The sequence below is a fragment of the Phoxinus phoxinus genome (assembly GCF_949152265.1).
Source record: "Phoxinus phoxinus genome assembly, chromosome: 3".
NCBI lineage: Eukaryota > Metazoa > Chordata > Actinopteri > Cypriniformes > Leuciscidae > Phoxinus > Phoxinus phoxinus.
This window is the reverse complement of record NC_136878.1, coordinates 15,421,297-15,441,841: the sequence shown is the minus strand read 5'-3', so window position 1 is coordinate 15,441,841 and position 20,545 is coordinate 15,421,297. Positions and strand designations below refer to the sequence as shown.

The window sequence follows — 20,545 nt, the reverse complement described above, 5'->3', positions numbered from 1 at the left end:
TATATTTTCTCTTCAGTGTTTTGCGTTGTTCATTAAATATTATATCGTTTGTCTTTATTAAAATAGTATCTTTCTAGAAGACATTATACCAATGTCTGTCTGTAGCACTTTATGTTGATATTTCAATATACCAGGGGGTATGGGAAAATTCTACTGTATATATACTGGGATACTTGAAGCATACGTCATGTCAGTGAGCTCTTCACACCCTGATAGCAATCAACAATAGAAGTGGTGTACATTAAAAAAAAGAAAAAAAAAAGAAAAAGATATATCCTCTGTAGAAGACTCTAGAACAGGGGTGGGGAACGTTGGTCCTGGAGAGCCACAGCTCTGCAGAGTTTAGCTCCAACCCTGAAAAAAACTCACCTGATTGTAGCCTTAATGATCAAAGACATTGATTAGCTGGTTCAGGTGTGTTTGATTAGGGTTGGAACTAAACTCTGCAGGGCTGAGAGAAAGAAAAATGTAAAAAATAAAATAATCGAATTGAATTCGGGTCCGAAGGTAATGATACCTCCTACCTGCCTATCAGCATGTGTTTGCATACCGCTGCGCATCAGGTGTTAAAGTTATAGCAGCCTAATATACCTGCTGCCAATTTTAAGATATTGTTAAAAATATCTATAATGACAGTTTTTCCTCATAGTATCAATGTCAAAATTGTGGCCAGTGAAAATGCTTGTCAAGCCCTGGATACAATGTCCTACCTGCCTGTCCGCATATGTATTTGCATACCGCCGAGCACCCTGCTCTGCTCACATAGACATCACACATCATCAGCGTGTTCCATAAGGCTAAGCAGAGTTGTAGACAGTCACAGAGCTCCCAAACAAACGGAAGCCAGACAGCCACCTTTTATAGTTCCTTGTGTACTTACAAGACGGTAACCCGTGATGTTCTACCCAAAACCGTTCACATCCTCAGACTCAGATTTCTCTGGCAGCACTATCGATGCTAAAAATCAATCTCCAGTGGTCAGGTGGTACAAGTCCAAGCTCTACAAGTCATTTACATTCATTATTATAGTAATGTTATATGCTTTTAGACATGAGGTAATTTAACACAGTCTCTCGTGACGCTTTGCAGACTGTGCTCTGGTTGTGCAAGTTCATGTGTTTTGGAGGAGACTTTGGAGAGCATTCTGAAGGGAGGGTGGGATCTTGGTGTAAACGTAAAGTGTAAAACTTTAATTTGTAACTGGCTAACACTTTTAGTTTTTTTTTTTAGGTAATACTTTTAAAACACTCATGCATTCCCTAGTTTAACTGTTCAGCAAAATAAATAAATTTTTAAAGTACTAAAATATTCCATGCAATCTCACAAGATCTTAGAAATGAACGCACAAAAAAAAGAGAGAAAAGAAAGTCAAACACCAGACATAACAGCTTCTTCAATGTATTTAATGTCAGTCACCCATTTACAAAATACAAGTAAAAAGAAAGTTTACCATAACACATGATATAAATGCAATACACATAATAAAATATAATATTTAGCATTTTAATCTTGTACAATATTTATAAAGATTACATAGTTGACTCATGCTGCACATGTAAATATTTGCAGGTAGGGGGTCACATTTCACAAAAGTATTTATTTTGCTTAGGTGAGTAGATGAAGGGGGGGGGGGGGGGTAAGAAAGGATGAAATTACTCTTTCAAAGAAGATGCAGAATAGTTTGTTGAATTTGCTTTATGCACAGCTGCACTATGTTTCCTGTCAGCCATTATTGCAAACTGATTAATCCAGGCGTGTCTGATTATTGTTATTGGTCAGGCACACCTGGATTAATCAGTTTGTCCAATAATGGAAGACAGGGAACAAAGGAGCTGCCTGAAATTCAGGAAGTAGTCCATTGTTTCACTCTAGGAGTTGATTTTCTATTTTAGCTCATCTCATTGAAGAGTCCATGAGTTCCATATGGGATGTCCACTGGAACTTCTGCTCGTCCAAGCTCTGTGAACGTCTTGGCATCAAGGACGAGGAGGAAACTGCTCTTTTTCTAAAGAGAGTTACATGACAATATCACATCTGTCACAACTGAATTCTCTAATTGAATTGACTAAAATATGCATCTTATGCATGACACACAAAAAAAGCCCCTTTGCTCTCCAGGGGCCAGGGGGTGATAAAATGTGATATAAAAGAGCACCAATCAACTTCCAAATAATTTACTTTAGAATGGCAAGCGGCAAGAATTGCTTAGATTTCTAAATAACTGCAGGACTCCGACTCTGCCAAAAGAGAAAGTGTGTACACCTGCTTAGAACATGCATTTTTATGAATCTGAATGTTGGCGTACACACCAAGGTCAAATCTGTGCATACGCAAGTTTTATAAATGTGTTTTTTATGTTAATAAAGGTAGTTATGTGTTAATGGTTGCTGATGTGGAATTAACTCTTCTATTAGCATTTTCTGCCGCCATCTATAAAATTGCTCGTGTGGGAACTGTTGTAAGATGCCTACAGAGTGACATGCTAGTGTTACGTACTGCATTGGATGTGAAAAGATGGACGTGACAGCTTGAGCAGACCCAAAAATGTGCTTGACTACAACAACTCTTCCTCTTCTCAACACTGCTTGCGTTACCGGGGGCGGTACATTTTAGGGACAGTGTTGTCACTAAACGAGGAATGTCGTGTAGTCCCTACTGGCCGTTTGTTGTAGTCCCTCCTTAAACGATTTCTTTAAAAGCAAATATCTCCCTTTGCTTTGAACTTTGAGCGTTGTAACTGTGCAGATGTCGTTTATGCTCAAACAGCAACATTACACACTAACTAAAGTTAGAAAAGTGAAATCATAATCAACCTTAACCATCTTTAATATTAATATGTCACAAGAGAAAGCCAATGGAACTAGTCAAGGGAATGAGAACACCATGAAACTCACCTCTCTTGGTGTAATGACCACAGACATGACCACACCATCGTCCTCATCCTTAGCATCAGGTGCTGGAACAAACACTGGTTCTGATGGGAACAAACCAACATGGCGCCACACCTGCATAAAACAAAACAGATCAAACATACTCACAATTGAAGTGAACAGTCATTAATCTCAAGTTAAAATATTTTCATTTAAGATCGTACCTTTAGCTTCTTTCCTTCTAGATCCATCTTAAGCAAAGAGTCACCAAACAGGTGTCCAAAGCCACAGGCGTAGAAGTAGCGATAAGGACGAGCATTGTAGAAGGTGTAGTTTATCTGTGGAAACTCAAGACCACCGTACTGCAACAGGTCATCATTGAAGAGATCTTCATGGGTGAGGAACACCTATTATTACCAAAGACAAATTATATTTATTGAAATCTATTAATATTATTTTCCCAGTTCCCCCCCTCTCTCCACATCTTGTTAATTTACCCCAGTTGTTGTCTTCACAGCAGAGGCAGTGGTGTACGGCAAATTGATGAGGTTGTGGTCACTGGGCTCCTCTTCCATAACGTCCAGAGGCAGTACATATCGCCGTGGTAAGTTTGTACACAATGTATTGAAGAACTGGAAAAGCCAATAGATACGAGTTGCATTAAAAGTAGGGGTGCACCGAAATTTCGGTCGCCGAAAATTTCGGCCGAAACTGCCATTATCGGTTTCGGGCCGAAATAAAAAAGCCAGCTGAAAATGTCAACCGAAAATGAATGTCAACCGCGCCCCTCCCATCCGCAAGCGCTTGTGTTTCACTCACGGTCGAGCTGTCACTCGTCACCCACCCCTCCGTGCTCAAGCAAAGATTGTAAAGATTGAGCATGTCAGCGGTATGGAAGTATTTTAAAGTTTCAGATGAGGACAACCAGCGCCGCCGCTCCCACCGCTGATGCCCGCGAATTAGTTAAAATCTCCGGAATCTAGAGCGAACGCGCCCGCGAGACAGAGACTCCAAACCGTGTTGCGCGTGCACGGCAGAGAGGGAGAGAGAGCAAGAGGCCGCGCGCGTGTGCCTCATGAAGAGCATGTAATATAAAATATATAATATATAAAATATTTAGGTTTTGTTATGTAACTGTTAGTGGTAATAAAAGTTTGATGATTATTCTATTGGTTTGTGATTTTTCATTTCAGATCCATTAAAAATTAAGCAATATAAATAAATATATATTAAAGTTTTTAAAAGAAGCCATTTTCGGCTTCAGTTTCGGTTTTCGGCCAAGTGCATCCTACATTTTCGGTATCGGTTTCGGCTCAGAATTTTCATTTTGGTGCATCACTAATTAAAAGTTACTTTTTATGAAGCTAAAAAAAGTCAATATTGTCGATGTTTGACATGTATTGGATTGTGAAGGTATTACCTTGTCAAGTTCTTCCCCAGATGCCTGACGAAGGTTCTCCATCGTGAAGTCACCGATCACACTGCCATCATCTCCACAGCACATGTCCATAATCAAATATCCATTATCCTCATATGCATTAATCTGGTGCAGGGTGAACATGGCACTGCTGTAGTATTTTGTCTTGATGAGCTGCAGGGATGAAAACAGAGGTGAAGCAGCAGAAATACACAGTGCCCACAATCAGATGTCAGTATGATGTTGTTATAGACTCTGCCTTGCCTGGCCAGTGCGTCTGTCAGCCACATAGAAGATGGTTTCTAGATCTGGGTTCCAGGACATGACTTTATTAAAGCTCTTTCCAGCAACTCTGTACAGCATGAATTTCAGCAGGTCTAGCTGGATCGGCTGCTCAATGAAGACTATGTAATTCTCCGACATGACTGCAAACAGTAATGTAAAATAAAAGAACAAACAGAAGAAAAAAATGCATTCTTTTTCATCTGCTTGTTGGTGGATAATAAAATATACTGGACAATATCCAGGAACAAATGTGTGGCCCATATTTCCAACCCTATGTAAATAGATGCAAAAAAATTAGTATAATATTACAGATTCAGAAGGTCAGATCAGATGATCTATAAATGCAAATATGGCAGGAAAATTTACCAAAACTGTGGTAGTATGATGGTTTTCTGGGGTTAGAAGCAGGAATAGAGCAAAGAATCTCAGCACCGGACAGATCAGCAACATCGTTCGTTCCTTCACCTGGTGGTACTCGGAGGATATGGTAGAAGAAGCCTTTGAGAAAAAAAAAATAAGTGAAGTGCCTTATATACTTTCTATATTGATTTATATATATTCTATATTATTTGGGTTTGGGGTGGGAATATGTGTTAGACTATTGGCAGATGGGAGGAGTCTTTCGGTTTGAAACAGTCGTTTGAGAGTTGACACTTGCATATAAATCGATATGGTAAAGAAGAGTATGCATATTTGGTGTGCTGTCCAAGGGGAGGGCCCAGACAGGGGCGTAGCACCAAATGTTGAGCCCCGATCACAGAACTAAGGGATGGGCCCCTTACAACACTCAACAGTCAACACCCAAGACTGCTTTATTTGCACTATTATTCAAAACTTTTTTTTTTCCCACAAGGTTAAATTCAGAGTACCAATTGCAATAAAATAGCAAGAAATTAAAACAGACTAATTTTAACTATTTTATTTATTATAAATTAAATAAGTGAATTATTAACATTAATAATATAAATGTAAATAGCTACATTGAAATGTAGCCTTCAATCAAATATTTTTCAATTTTGAGCGGACGTGAATTCAGATTTATCGCTACACTCATACGCTCAACAGACTTCTCTGTGATTGGCTACAGTGCTCAACAGACTTCTCTGTGATTGGCTACAGTGCTCAACAGACTTCTCTGTGATTGGCTACAGTGCTCAACAGACCTCTGTGATTAGCTACAGTGCTCAACAGACTTCTCTGTGATTGGCTAAAGGGCTTAGTGCTGCAAACAGGAACGCTTGTAAACGTGGACCGTTTGAATGCTTATATACTGTCTATGTTTGAATGCATATGTCTATCTACGTGTATCTAATTAAGTCCCTGTACTCAGTAAAACCGTGCAGAAAGACTGGTATCTTCACATTTGCACAATTTAATTTACTTTTGTCAAATGTAGCCTACTGGTACTTTATACAGACTACTTCACTGAGTGAGTTACACTTTTCTCTCGCAAGCCCATTCTTCCAACCACGCAAAAAAACTAGTCAGAAGTTGTCTGCCCTCTTGCAGCTTTCTTTCCACTCTTCTTTTTTGATAACCTGATTTAGGCTTAATTTTCTGTAGTGCGAGGCTCCTTTCCATGCCACAAACTGGACTACAAGACCAAACCATTTCTGCTTTTGATAGGGGGATCGCTAACATAGGAGGGCACAAGCTGGCAAATAGGCAAATAAAGAACATTTTATCAGTTTTACGGATGGAAAAAGGAGTCTTGCAAATTTTTTTCCTATCGATAGCATTATTATAACTATGTGATTTTGTAATTTGAATATTATGGATATCAACCCCAATATTACGTGCCCAAACCCAAACTTTATTAATAAAACATTTATTTTTCGCAATTCTGTTTGGGTTGAAAACATTAAAAATAAGCTGTTAGTTTAATTGTGTTATAAAAAGCATAAATGAGTCGTCCCACCTTTTCGGCCATATGAGTTTCCCAAGTTGTAAGTCGCTCCTTCACTGTCATAATGTGGATGAGCTGTTGCTGCATTAATAGCAATATATTTTGACCAATCCACCTTTCAAAACCAAAAATCACAGAGATTACCGTTCATTTTAGGAATAAGATGTAATAAGCCAGTCTCTAATTTAATTTCTGTATCTGTGAAACATTGTCATATATACCTTCTCTTTGGTTTCCAGGCTCACAGGGTCGATTCTGCGCATGAAGTTGGTCTCTGTACTTACGTAAAAATCTCCTTTGTACTTAACAAAGCTCACTCCTGCATTATCAGTCGCCTCTGTTAATCAAACACAACTGATGATTAGAATGGGTTCAGATAAAGGTTTTGTAGTAATTCCATTAACTTTGACAAGTACTGTACTTGTGCATTTTGATCTAATCTTTATGGATAGGCCTGATAACTCAATGTTCTGTCTTAATTTCTGATCAGGTACGCATGCCACTTTCACCTCCAACTGATGCTTACTTGGAATCTGAAAACGTGAAAAGAACCGAGCAAAGATGTTCTTGCATGGGTCAGGTGTTGCCAGGGTGCCAAATTCAGACACCACAATTCGGTTGTTCTCTGCGTTCTGTACATAAGAGTCACTGTGCAAAAAACGGCTGCTGTAGGTCACCTGGCCATCTTTAATGTGGAAACGATGCATCAAGGCCATGCCATCAAACCAGTGGGTGAATCTAAGGAGGAAGAGATGAAGCCAAATAAGCAAAGAAAACAACCAGACAAAAATTAATCGATCTAGCTGTGATTATCGCAATATTTTGCCCTCTTACTTGCTTTCACCAAACTCAAATTTGCCAGGTCCATTTCTAAGGAAGCTGCCAGTGACCCAGGAGGGAATTTGACCCTTAATAACTGTACTGATGGGGTCTGGGGTCTCCTCTACAGAGCTCACAAGAGGACCAATGAACTCCAGTCCACTGGCAGGTGGCCGTTTTTTGTTAGCTGAGAAGAAAATCACATAACAAATCATGGGAGCTGTGACACCGACAATGTGGTGGATGATTAGACTGTACAGAGTTCTGGAGGACATCAAAGCTAATAAAGAACAATATTATCTTACTTTATATTAATGCATTTCATTCAGTTTATGATTAAAGAACGTAAAGAAATAAAGTGTTGCAAAACTCAAATGGCCTTTGTCTCTTCTGTGTGCGTTTCCTTAAATATCCCCTAACCTTGACCCACCAACCACGATGATAACTAATTTACTGTAGAACATCACTAGCTTTCAAAGTACAGGATTTCATTTGAAGGAATAGTTCAGTTTTATAGCCTTGTCAACCCTCTGGTATTCTTCACTTGGGGTGCACACTAGTTGTCTTGGGGTCTCCAGAGACCCCAGGCAACCAAATGCAATTTTGTAACAATCTTTTTTTTTTTTTTTTTTACATCTAATTTTACTCTGTTTATTAATGTTTTTACTCCATATCTGTGCAGTTTTTGGAGGATTTATGATGCCTTTTAAATTTATATAAATAAAAATTTGTTTAAATGGGTTTATGCAAAAACAGCTTTTTAGGTCAGGTCAGGTCACCTTTATTTATATAGCGCTTTTTACAATACAGATTGTATCAAAGCAGCTTCACAGTGATAACATGAAAATTTTATGTAAAATTCACTTTATAAAAGACCTAAATTTCTACATTTCATTTATGGGGATAAAATTGATAATTTTACATGGTTTAGTGTACAATTTTTGCCCATATTTTGGAAAATGTAGTTTTAAAAGTGTCTCTGTCTCTGTCTCTGTCTCTGTCTCTGTCTCTGTCTCTGTCTCTGTCTCTGTCTCTGTCTCTGTCTCTGTCTCTGTCTCTGTCTCTGTCTCTATACATTTTTGTGGTGGTTCTGGATTTTGGACTTTTATGTGAAAAATAAGACCGCTGTTTTTTATAAAACACCTCTCTGTGTGTGTGTTAATTTTGCATTGTGAATGTTTTTAGCATTGTTAGAAGTGCGTCACTTCATTTCTGTCTTGTGTTCTCCGTTGTTTCTAATTTTGATGATGAATTTTGTCCATGTTCTATGCGGGGCATTTTCTAGACCCCGAAGACCACGAGTGTGACTTCAGATAAACAGATATCATTACCATTTTTTTTTTTTTTTTTTTTTTATCTAGAAAGGGTTGAGAGTCGTACAAAGTTTCATGCCATTTGGAGAAAGAGAACATTTACAAAAAATTCAGCAAAAGTAATTTGCGGGTAAAAAATAAATAAAAAATTTTAAAAAAAAATTGAATTCTGCCAGGTTCTGGCATAAGCACGGTTTTATAAGTCGGAATCTTTTTTTAGCGTACGCCATTTTTGGCTTTCGGGCGCACGTACACTTTTAGTAAGGATACTACGCACAGTTTTATAAATGAGGCCCCAGGAACGCACCCACACCCGCACGTGCAGTGTGAAAGCTCTAACTAACCTGTTAACATGGGTCCAGAAAAAACTACGCACTGCATAAGCACTTGTGTATGCACATAACTGATTCTTGATTTTCATTTATCTCTTATCATAGATCAGACAACAGATCGTTTAAACTATCAGCTCAAATTTGCCTAGGCCTATCTATGTTGGTGTTATTTTTTCTAACAACAAAAGTTAGCTTGACAAAATACAATGCATATCCGTGTGGCAAAACATTAAATAAAGGCCTGAGAGATGATAACACATTGAGATAAGATCATTACTATAGGCTAGTAGTAGAGCAAAGGCTTACCTGGACCTTTATACGCTGGCTCCTGGGCAGGCTTAGACATGACTTTGGCTGTTAAGATTCTTGTTCTTCATAACAAGAAACACTAAACAGAAGAGGTGGAACAAACAATGAGATTCTGACAATAACAGACGGTCCCATAATCACATGACGGGATGGGATGGGCTAAATCTAAAGCGAACTGGACCTTGTACAGAGCCAAAGCAACAGTGTGCAGCCGTTGACACATTTAACCCTCGGTTTCACAGACGAGACTTGAGCCTAGATCCAGCCTATAATGCAGGTTTGAGCCATTTTAACTGAAAGCAACTCGCACAGTGGCAGTGCTATTGTTTTGTCTTTTTTCTAAGGCACATTTATAAAAGCATGGGGGGTGTTTACACGACCGTTTTCAACTAAAAACGTAAAAATAAAAAAGGTCGTTCGTTTACACAACAGCGCTTCGGGTGGCTGAAAACCCAAACTTTTGAAACGGGATTCAAAGCGCAAGTTTTAGAAAATGGACTTCGTGTAAATAACAATAAAAACGTGAATCTGTGAAAAATATGACGTCATGCACATGCCTAAATTACATGCTCAGTCTAGTGTTTCATCGCAATCTGGCTGTTTATAGTCTTTATCGCGGATCCCTGAATTGGATCGTTTTGACAATGTTGTTGTGTTGTTGTCTGCAGTGTAGCATAGCCTATATAGCCAACTTATCGGTTTTAAGCATATTGGTGTCGTGTAAACATACCCTTAGAAAAGCAGGGATAAAAACTCCAACACTTGTCCTGGCTTGAATTTACCTAACAAATAAGTGTGTTTTTTATACCTAATAAATAAGTTAGGGCTTGCGTTTCCTAAAAGGTAATTGAAGTTCACGTAATCCCACTAATTTGATACAGGTTTATCTAGTTTAGATAATTGCGTGCATGAAGCAGCCCTATGGATCCATCCACCACAGCAAACAGCATATTTTGTGCAGTTTTATGCGTTTGAGACATAGTGGTCTCCTCAGTGCAAAACTTACATTTCAAAGGTATATTTTCTATCTGTAAATGTATTTATTTTTTTCACATTTTTGCTGCTAAACTTCCCATTATCGAGTCAAATCGACAAATAGGAGCGCAATAATTCTGACTAAAATATTTTGCTTGGAAAAGTAATTAATATTATTAATAGGCTATGATATTTTATAACATCGGAAATATATTCTTAGTATATCCATTTATCTTTAGAAAGTTGGTTAAGTTGCGGTGAACTCATAGCTCATTACACTCAGGCTAGCCTATTTGTAAAATAATAATGCTATTTTTATGGACAGAAATAGGCTAATTCAGGAAGGAAATTTTAAAGAAACCAAATATAGCCTAATACAGATAAATATAGTTTTGGGTATAGCACCTATGCTATTTAATAAAGATGAGTTATAGCCTTATTTAATACAGATCATTTTTAAAGCTATACCAACATTTTGGAGAAAGCAAGAATCCCCAGTGATTGGTTAGATTTAACCCTATTTCTAAAGTACACTATGGAGAGGAACATAAATGTGAAAATATATGGGCACCTCTAAATCCAAAGAATATTCTATAAAATAAAGGAATACATATAGACATTAATTACCTTTTTTATATAACCCTCCCTCCCTTTGAATTTACTTATTTATTATTTAATTAATTTAATATTATTATTATTTGATGTTTAAATGATATAACTTGAATTACTTATTAGGAATTATGTTATAATCATTATAACAGTTTGATATAAATATGTGAATGTTTAATTTTTTACTAATATTTATTAGTATATATATTATATATGTATTTATTTATTTTTTACTTTTTTTATAGGCTAATATACTGTAGGTCAGTTATTAAGTTCAGATTCATCTTACCAGTTAGAATTTAGTCTGTGCTTTTGTTATTGTTTATTTTAAGCTTTAATTTTGTGATTTTAATTGCTTTAAAAAGCTTCTTCTTTTTTTTTAGATTGTAATGTTCTAATGTTCTTCTAATAACCATAAAATATAGGCTACAGCTGTCAAACAAAACCAGATGTGTTCATATATTTTAAAACAATCTAAATAAATCTTGGGCACAAAACATTCAGCCAGTAAGAAAAAAAAGCCTGGATATACATTTACAGTGCTATGCATAAGTTTAGACACCCATGCTAAAGTTGCCTAAAAAGAGGAATAAAAAATCATCTTTTGGAAATTTATCTTAATGCCTTAATTTAAAAAATGAGGAAAACTCCAACCTTTAAGGACACCAATTTTCTTTGTGAATGAATAATGTATCGTAAAAAAATAAATGTTCTTCCTTAAAATACAGGGTGCATAAGTCTGGACACCCCTATGTTAAATTCCCATAGAGGCCGGCAGATTTTTATTTTTAAAGGCCAGTTACTTCATGGATCCAGGATACTCTGCATCCTGATAAAGTTCCCTTGGCCTCTGGAATTAAAATATCCCCACATCATCACATACCGTTCACCATACCTAGATATTGGCATGGGGTACTTTCCATAAGATCATATCTCAATGCAAATTAAACCAGCTGTTAGGCTAACTGAAATAAAACCATGCCAATCTCTAGGTGTGGTGAAGGGTGTGTGATGATGTGGGGCTATTTTAATTCCAAAGGCCAAGGGAACTTTATCAGGATGCAGAGTATCCTGGATCCATGAAATAACTGGCCTTTAAAAATAAAAATCTGCCGGCCTCTATGGGAATTTAACATAGGGGTGTCCAGACTTATGCACCCTGTATTTTAAGGAAGAACATTTATTTTTTTACGATACATTATTCATTCACAAAGAAAATTGGTGTCCTTAAAGGTTGGAGTTTTCCTCATTTTTTAAATTAAGGCATTAAGATAAATTTCCAAAAGATGATTTTTTATTCCTCTTTTTAGGCAACTTTAGCATGGGTGTCTAAACTTATGCATAGCACTGTATATACAAGCTATTTTGGGGTTTTGCTCCAGAAACTGCATGCGTTTTTAATGTCCCACAAGTTTTCAATGGGGTTGAGGTCAGGGGATTGAGCTTGACAGTGGCCACTCAATTGCCTCAATCCTTTTTGTCTGGAACCAAGATGTTGCTATAGTTTACTTGTGTGTTTGGGGTCGTTGTGTTGTTGAAACACCCATTTCAGGGGCATTTTCTCTTCGACATAAGGACAACATATCTCTTCAAGTATTTTGATGTTTTCAAACTAATCCATGATCACAATAAATAGGTCAAACACCATAGTATAAAAACATCCCCATGCCATGATTTTTGCGGCAACATGCTTCACTGTCTTAACAGAGTACAGTGGCTTGACTTCAGTACCCGGGGGTCGCATGACATTCTGTCAATGACCACAAGACCCAAAAATTACTATTTTACTCTCATCAGTCCACAGAAAGTTACACCAGTTCTCTTTGGGCCAATTGATGTTTTCTGCACATGCCATTTTTTTCAACAATGGTGCTTTATCTTGCTGATATTGATCAATGGTTTTCTGACTGTAACAACTTACATGTATTTTTAGATTAACCTTTGATCTTTCTGGAGGTGAATCTTTGCCATTCTGACTATTCTTTAATCCGTTTTAACAGTAGATGCTATTTTCTTCCATGTGTTTCATGTTTTTTTGTGCCATTTTAAAGCATTTGAGATCATTTTAGGTGAGCAATTAACTACAATCAACTTTCTAATAAAATTACGTTGTTCCTCTGAACAAAAGCCCCTTTCACACATATTGTCTTGAGTCCGATAAATTACAGTTGAGGATCATGTGTGAACAGCATATTCGTGTATTTATCAGTAAAGTCATTATGGTAATTTTACAGTAATTTATTCATAATTTGAAAACTTTCATGTACATGACACGTACATGATTTTGTTCTTATTTTCTCACATTTACTGATGCATGACATATAAATATATATGATGAAATATATTTAAGGTCTATATCTAGGTTTAAAATTGCATCTTAATATGTTTATAAGACCACCAAGGGTATGTGATTTTTGAAATTACTGTAATTACTGTGAATACATTTTAGAACGAAAGATATTGATAATTCATGATTTGTTCAAAACGTTCATACGCAGATGTCGGGCACAAAGATGCTTAGTGAATGAGACCCAACGTGTGGAATCTTACTTAGCAATTCAGAAGGAAACACAAACTTATGTCCACTTTTTAACCCCCATGCCAAAATGCACACACACACACACACACACACACACACACACACACACACACACACACACACACACACACACACACACACACACACACACACACACACACACACACACACACACAATATTGTGACAATTACAACACATTTTTTGTGTGTGTTATAATATTTATTTTATAATGTTTAACCATCTAAATGAAAAACTTGAAAATAGATAATGAGCCATTGAATTATCATGTAACGGTCACCAGCTGGAGTGCTCTTTAGAGCCACCAGAGGGCACTCCAAATCAGACTATAGTCATTCCCTCACAAACTACATCTCCCATAATTCTCTGCCTGGACACATCAGCACTCATTGTATCCACCTGTATGTCATTACCTTGTTTAGCTCACCCCATATAAATGGTTTTCTCATTCACTATCTGCAAAGTCTTGTTATACACTGAATTTCTGATCGGGCTGTCTGGTTGTTCCACATGGTTTTCTTGATTCTCTTCCTGTTCCCTCGTATTTCGCTCTTTGCGTCAGCCTTTAAATGCTATTGTTTGCTTGTGTATGGCCCTTGCCTGGATTTCGACTACGATTGTGGACAACCCTCTAAATAAACTGCATTTGGATCCTCAACCTTCTTGTCTCAGAGCAGTTTGTGACAAATCCTTTGTGACAGCCGCATAGTGTCGAGTTAAATTTTCATGTTATTTTAATTTTAAGTGTTAATTTTCCAGTAGATGAAAGCAATCTTCAATTAAATCATGGCACATTTGTCATGTTATCACAATGAATGTAGATTTTCTTTAAAATGAACTTTACATAGAATGTTGGTTTAACTTAAAAAAGCAAGTTACCTTGTTGCCTTAAAATTTTGAGTTCGTTGTAATTAAAAATTTGAGTTAATACAATGAAGAATGGTTTAATAAACAGAAACTCAAAATAGTATGTTATCTTCACACAGTTATCGAAGTTGATTTGACAAAAGATAAAAAGTTGTGATAACAAATCATGAAAATATTTTTTTACAGTGTACATTTCAATTATTACAAATTGAGGAAAAATACCACAAAAACAAATGCAGTAAAAAAAAAAAAAAATCCCCCAAACTGCACAACTTTTCTGCGCAATGATATTATGGTTGTTTTAAAAAAACATGCATGTTACAAAATCACATTTTACTGGTTGATGTTTTTTTTTTACATTAAAATATTTAAGGGAAAGGTGTTTTATTTTTCACTCAATGCTTGATTCATTGCATGATTAAATAGAGCGTTATTGGCCCGAATCTGTTTTTATGACATAAAGACTTTCAGTCTGACAATGACAGAGGAACCATCAAACCCTCTTACTTTCATGTCATACAAAGAACATAAATACACAGCATTTAAATTCTGAGGAGTGCTCAGGTTCAAAGGTGCGATATTATTTGCTGAATTTTCTGACCCAAAAAAAGAAACTGATACAGACACGGGTCAATCCTGCTGTTAACCTCATTTCCCTGAGAACTTACCATCTGCTGTGCTGAACACTTTCAAACTTGACCACAGGTTACTGTACATTAAAATGTAACATTGTTCACAGCGGCTAAGAGGGGGTTAACAACATTAGAAAATAGAGATTAATTTAAGGTTTCCACAAAAATATTAAGCAGCACAACTGTTTTCAATATTGATAATAATAAGAAATGTTTCTTAGTACCAAATCAGCATATCGAAATGATTTCAGAAGGATCGATTCATGTGACATTAAAGAGAGTAATGATGCTGAAAATTTAGCTTTGCCATTTTGTTTTTACTTTAATCAAATAAATGCAGCTTAGTGAGCATAAGACACAATAGAGCACAAGAAACAATAACAAATATTACCGACCCCAATTTTTTTAAACAATATTGTATATACTAGCTAGCGAATTGTCCCAGTTTTTATTTATTACATACATTTTATTAAACTATATATACATTTTAAACATTGCCCAGAAAAAAAGACAGTTTAGGAAACTCACACCCACTGACTTGACAAGTTGATCAAATATCACAGCAAATGTAAACTAAAAACCTATTTCCCTCCAAAAGATGCTCTCTTTATTGTGAATGCTTAATTGTATGCTAATGACTGTATATCTTAATATATATAAATTAGTTTACCTCAGGTTGTGTTTTTGTCATTTTGACCCGGAGAGGATTTTCTTTTACCCCGAAAAGGCTAGTTTACGTTATCGCATTATACTAAAACTGACTTTACTCAGTCAGGGTATAACTACTTCCCCCATTTTTTTTCCACCACCACCACCTTCACATTCTTGTTGACCGGAGCTTATTTTTTTGACCAAAAAAAAAAGCATTATTTGTGGATAATTTTGGCAATATTTAATCAAAATTAAAACCATTCTGAACAATTTATCACACTAGTGTGCTTTCATGTTTAACCAGGAAGTTTGTTCTGAAATGCTTTTTTTATCTTGCACAAAATGGCACAAATTGACACGTGTTCCCGGTCAAAAATGACCGACCTATGAAAAAAATAGCTAATAGCCTAAATCTTTTGTTATGCTATATTATCACAAAATATTGGACACAACTTGTTTTCTTTCAATTAGGAAAGGTTATGTATTTATTTTTGAATTTGACTGAGGACTCATTGATCTGAGGATAAAGGTCATCCCTGTGAAAAAGAAAGCCTGTACACTCGACTGTAGCCTACTGTACAAAAATAGTTTGTTTGTATACAGTACATGAACGTGTGTGTGTGTGTGTGTGTGTGTGTGTGTGTGTGTGTGTGTAAAGTACGAGTGTGTATGTATCCACGCATGCACATCCGAGGCCTTTTCAATATTTTTCTGACCGGGAACACCACAAATGTGACTTTGTTCCATTTTGTACAAAATAAAAGCATTTCAAAACAAACTTCCTAGTTAAACATTAAAACACAGTAGTTTGATAAACAGTGCAAATATATATATATTTTTTACACATTTTGTTGAATATTGACGAAATGTATCAACAAATAATGATTTTTATCACTCAAAAACTGAGGGGCATATGCTCAGATCCATGAGGCCTACGATCAATCAGTTCCAAATAGAAATACAAAACCTTTGCTAATTGAAAGAAAATAAGTTGACAAAAAGATTGAATCCAATATTTGAAGATAATATAGCATAGCGGCGATTTACGAGCAATTTTTTAAAAAGCTGGTTATTTTTGACCAGGAACACAAAAGGTGTTACAGGGTTTTCAACACAGCACAAGGGTTAAGTGAACTGAGTCAAGACAGAGGTTTGTGCATGAAGGCCATGTGAATGGATTCATGGAAAGCAGCTGTTCAGAAACTGATAGGTTTTTCCAGGCAAAACTGGTGGAATGCTTCATGCAGCACCTATTTCATAATTTTGTGTGACATCACTAATAAAGAGGGTTTAAAAGTGGGCAATGCATGTGCTCGGGCAGCTGACCGGAGTCAACATGTTCGCCCTCATCCTAGCATCAGTGCTCATCGCTAGCGGTAAGTGTTCAGGAGACTTAGACTTAGTATCCTCCAACATTATGATTACAGATGTTGTTGTAAAGGTTTTATTCTGAATTTCTACTGCAGCCTTTGGGTGTGGAAAACCACCCATTGAGCCTCTCATCACTCGCGTGGTCAATGGAGAGGAAGCCAGACCCCACAGCTGGCCCTGGCAGGTATATGTAGCAACATTTTGTCTGCCTTTATTTCTCGTTTCCTCTCGTCACTACCTCCATCTCACAAATAGCCACCCGTTCTGCCTCAGATTTACTTCCACACTTTGCCTTTGCATCTGTTCCCTCTCTTTCATTGCATTTCATTTACATTATAAAGCAGTTTACAACATTCAAGGCTTACATTTCATCAGTTCATGCATTCCCTGGGAATCAAACCCCTGATTGTGGCATTGCTAGTACAAAGTTCTACTGTTTTAACAGTATCTAAATTATATTTGTATGTTTAACATAATAGTACCATGCTCAATTATGTTTCCCATGATTAGATCTCTCTGCAGTATCAGAGCGGTAGCTCATGGTATCACACTTGTGGTGGATCTATCATTGCTGAAAACTGGGTGATGACTGCTGCTCACTGCATCAGGTATAAGAGTCCAATCCAATGTTCAACTAATATATTAATCTCTGGTCAGTGCAGAATCCAATTCCTTTTCAAATGTGTTAAATGTTTTGAATATGGGGAATTCAATAGCTTTCAACTGGATTTTAACCATCATGCATTTTCTCTCCTGTAGTTCTGGGCGCAACTACAGGGTGTATGTTGGTAAGCATGACCTGTCCGCATATGAGGACGGCTCAACGACCATCAGTGCTCAGCAGATTTATGTACATGAGAAATGGAACTCCATGTCTGTGTCTCTTGGGTAAGTATTATACTTTGTAGATCTTTACATAAATTCTGTCATATGTCATTTTAAGGAATAGAAAGGTAAACATGTCTGGTCAATACGTTGATCGAATTCACAGATTTTTAACTCACTGAAATACTTACTGGTAATTAGGTTATTAGAGCAAGTATTTTTGTATAACGACCACTATACTGTAAAACTGACCGTTTTTAAATTGACAGGCAAACAATTTTTTTAAATAATTCTATCCACTTTCTTTTTAAATATTTTTGCTTAATATGGCAAACGGATTTCATATATTTATTTATCAATCATAAACACACTGGTTTGAGCAGTGAATAATTTACTGTTTACTGCACTTTGTTATTCTTATAGTTATATAGTGGCCAATGAATCGGAAGGCTCACACATTAAGAGAAAATAGCTTTCTTCGGCGTTGATAAATAAGGTGGATTATAAAATCACGTTATGATGTAAAACTCAAATCAGTTTATATACAGTACAGTCATATATGGCTTCACATCCCGGTCCTGATCACCCTGCCGGGTTTATTTTGTGACACTGACTGTGGACATCAACACAGTGTGAGAGTAAACAACAGCTCTCACTTGTGATTGTGCTTATTCAGAAACGACATTGCCCTGATCAAGTTGTCCCAGCCTGTGACACTGAGTGACACTGTTCATCTGGGCTGCATTCCTCCTGCTGGCGCCGGCCTCCCAAACAACTACCCCTGCTACGTTACAGGCTGGGGTAGAATCTCCAGTAAGTGCTTGTGTGCACACACATGACCCGACATAGCCTACACACGCATGTAATAATAACTGAATATTGTTTGAATATTCCTAGAGCATAAAACATACAGTGCTATGCATAAGTTTAGACACCCATGCTAAAGTTGCCTAAAAAGAGGAATAAAAAATCATCTTTTGGAAATTTATCTTAATGCCTTAATTTAAAAAATGAGGAAAACTCCAACCTTTAAGGACACCAATTTTCTTTGTGAATGAATAATGTATCTTAAAAAAATAAATGTTCTTCCTTAAAATACAGGGTGCATAAGTTTGGACACCCCTATGTTAAATTCCCATAGAGGCAGGCAGATTTTTATTTTTAGAGGCCAGTTATTTCATGGATCCAGGATACTCTGCATCCTGATAAAGTTCCCTTGGCCTTTGGAATTAAAATATCCCCACATCATCACACACCCTTCACCATACCTAGAGATTGGCATGGTTTTATTTCAGTTAGCTTAAAAGCTGGTTTAATTTGCATTGAGATATGATCTTATGGAAAGTACCCCATGCCAATCTCTAGGTGTGGTGAAGGTTATGTGATGATGTGGGGCTATTTTAATTCCAAAGGCCAAGGGAACTTTATCAGGATGCATAGTATCCTGGATCCATGAAATAACTGGCCTTTAAAAATAAAAATCTGTCGGCCTCTATGGGAATTTAACATAGAGGTGTCCAAACTTATGCACCCTGTATTTTAAGGAAGAACATTTATTTTTTTACGATACATTATTCATTCACAAAGAAAATTGGTGTCCTTAAAGGTTGGAGTTTTCCTCATTTTTTAAATTAAGGCATTAAGATAAATTTCCAAAAGATGATTTTTTATTCCTCTTTTTAGGCAACTTTAGCATGGGTGTCTAAACTTATGCATAGCACTGTACATGACCCTGTAAAACAAACCCTTGCCATGTTTAGTGTTTTTGTGAGGTAATCTGTACAGAACATTGTATTAATAAACATACTTTGGTTGTGTCCCAGCTGGAGGCTCTCTTCCTGACAGACTGCAGCAAGCACTGATGCCCGCTGTGGATCACGCTACCTGCTCCAGGTCTGACTGGTGGGGCTCCACCGTCAAGGAATCAATGGTCTGCGCTGGTGGAGACGGCATTGTCGCTGGCTGCAATGTGAGTAAAGTTATTCGGTCTGTGTTCAATATAAAGTAGCCTATGTTGTGTAGAGCTGCACGATTAATCGAATCTCATTCCGAGATGACAATGATTCGCCTGTGTCTATTAAACCTTAACCTTTACATAAAAATCCCACCAGAACATTAAATTCTTGGCGCTGCCGCTGACCCAAAGAGAGCAGTTATATAGGAATGAAACAGCTTCACAAACATTTCTTTTCAACATCACAATATCGTTATTTCTATGTTACAAATATTTATATGATCACAGAAGTACTTGGATAAAAGTTTATAGTTTGAATATAAACACTGATGTCTGGATTTGAGCTAAATCTAGCAAAATCACGAAGTAACGTGAACTTCAAATAACGATTTTCTCGATTACACGCCACTAGGTAACGTTAGTGAGAAATGACAAAAAATGTAGGCTACAATATGTAAGAATTTTGTAATAAAATATCCAAAAATCACTTGCACAGTGTGATATACAAACTCATGAAAGTTCGTAGGCCTATCTATACCACGAATGTTATTTCTCGTGCCATTTATATGACAATTTTTTTTTTTCGTGCATAAGCGACGCACTGAAAACCCTTGGGTAGGATTAGGGGTGGGTGGGGAGTGCGTATCATATGCACGCAAAAACAATTTTTGGCACGAGAAATAACATTCGATACGCACTTTCATGAGATCGGGCTGGATATATTTCCTGCAGTTGTGTTCTTACAATATCCCAAAAGTTCCCAAAGATTTTTTAATTTCAGAGAAATTCCCATTTTAAATAGATCCATCCCTGTTCACTTGTCACTGACGGATTATCCGCGTTATCCCTGGT

The 20,545-nt window shown here is 36.8% G+C and overlaps 3 protein-coding genes across 11 annotated transcripts in view; 1 reads left to right on the top strand and 2 right to left on the bottom strand.

Annotated features, from left to right (window-relative positions):
- ankrd34bb (ankyrin repeat domain 34Bb) overlaps positions 1-20,545 on the bottom strand; it is a 322,103-nt gene that overhangs the window by 23,022 nt on the left and 278,536 nt on the right. The window lies entirely within an intron of this gene.
- Positions 1,343-19,701, bottom strand: bco2l (beta-carotene 15, 15-dioxygenase 2, like). Of its 5 annotated transcripts, XR_013796735.1 has the most exons (14): positions 9,982-10,184; positions 9,249-9,330; positions 7,313-7,484; positions 7,005-7,216; positions 6,700-6,815; positions 6,491-6,593; positions 4,939-5,070; positions 4,552-4,712; positions 4,291-4,461; positions 3,368-3,502; positions 3,095-3,277; positions 2,895-3,005; positions 1,786-2,005; positions 1,386-1,739 (listed from the first exon to the last, which is right to left on the bottom strand). XR_013796735.1 is itself a non-coding variant. In XM_079605597.1 (13 exons), exons 2-13 carry the CDS (start codon positions 9,286-9,288, stop codon positions 1,889-1,891), a joined length of 1,653 nt encoding a protein of 550 aa, XP_079461723.1. In that variant the 5' UTR covers positions 9,289-9,330; positions 9,982-10,184; the 3' UTR covers positions 1,343-1,888. The 5 variants fall into 5 exon arrangements, 4 of the variants coding, with proteins under 4 accessions (XP_079461723.1, XP_079461725.1, XP_079461724.1 ...); XM_079605597.1 differs by having other exon boundaries at positions 1,343-2,005; XM_079605599.1 differs by lacking the exon at positions 9,982-10,184 and adding an exon at positions 19,547-19,701 and having other exon boundaries at positions 1,383-2,005.
- Positions 9,508-20,545, top strand: part of ela3l (elastase 3 like) — a 28,043-nt gene continuing 17,005 nt past the window's right edge. For 2 of the 4 annotated variants that reach the window (XM_079605608.1, XM_079605605.1), the window contains exons 1-6: positions 14,510-16,919; positions 17,010-17,098; positions 17,425-17,522; positions 17,674-17,802; positions 18,416-18,552; positions 19,563-19,708. In XM_079605608.1, coding sequence (XP_079461734.1) covers positions 16,847-16,919; positions 17,010-17,098; positions 17,425-17,522; positions 17,674-17,802; positions 18,416-18,552; positions 19,563-19,708 — 672 coding nt within the window. In that variant the 5' untranslated portion in view covers positions 14,510-16,846. Of the gene's footprint in view, positions 9,529-14,509; positions 16,920-17,009; positions 17,099-17,424; positions 17,523-17,673; positions 17,803-18,415; positions 18,553-19,562; positions 19,709-20,545 lie in introns of those variants that run through there. The other 2 variants (XM_079605606.1, XM_079605607.1) reach the window with 2 other exon arrangements.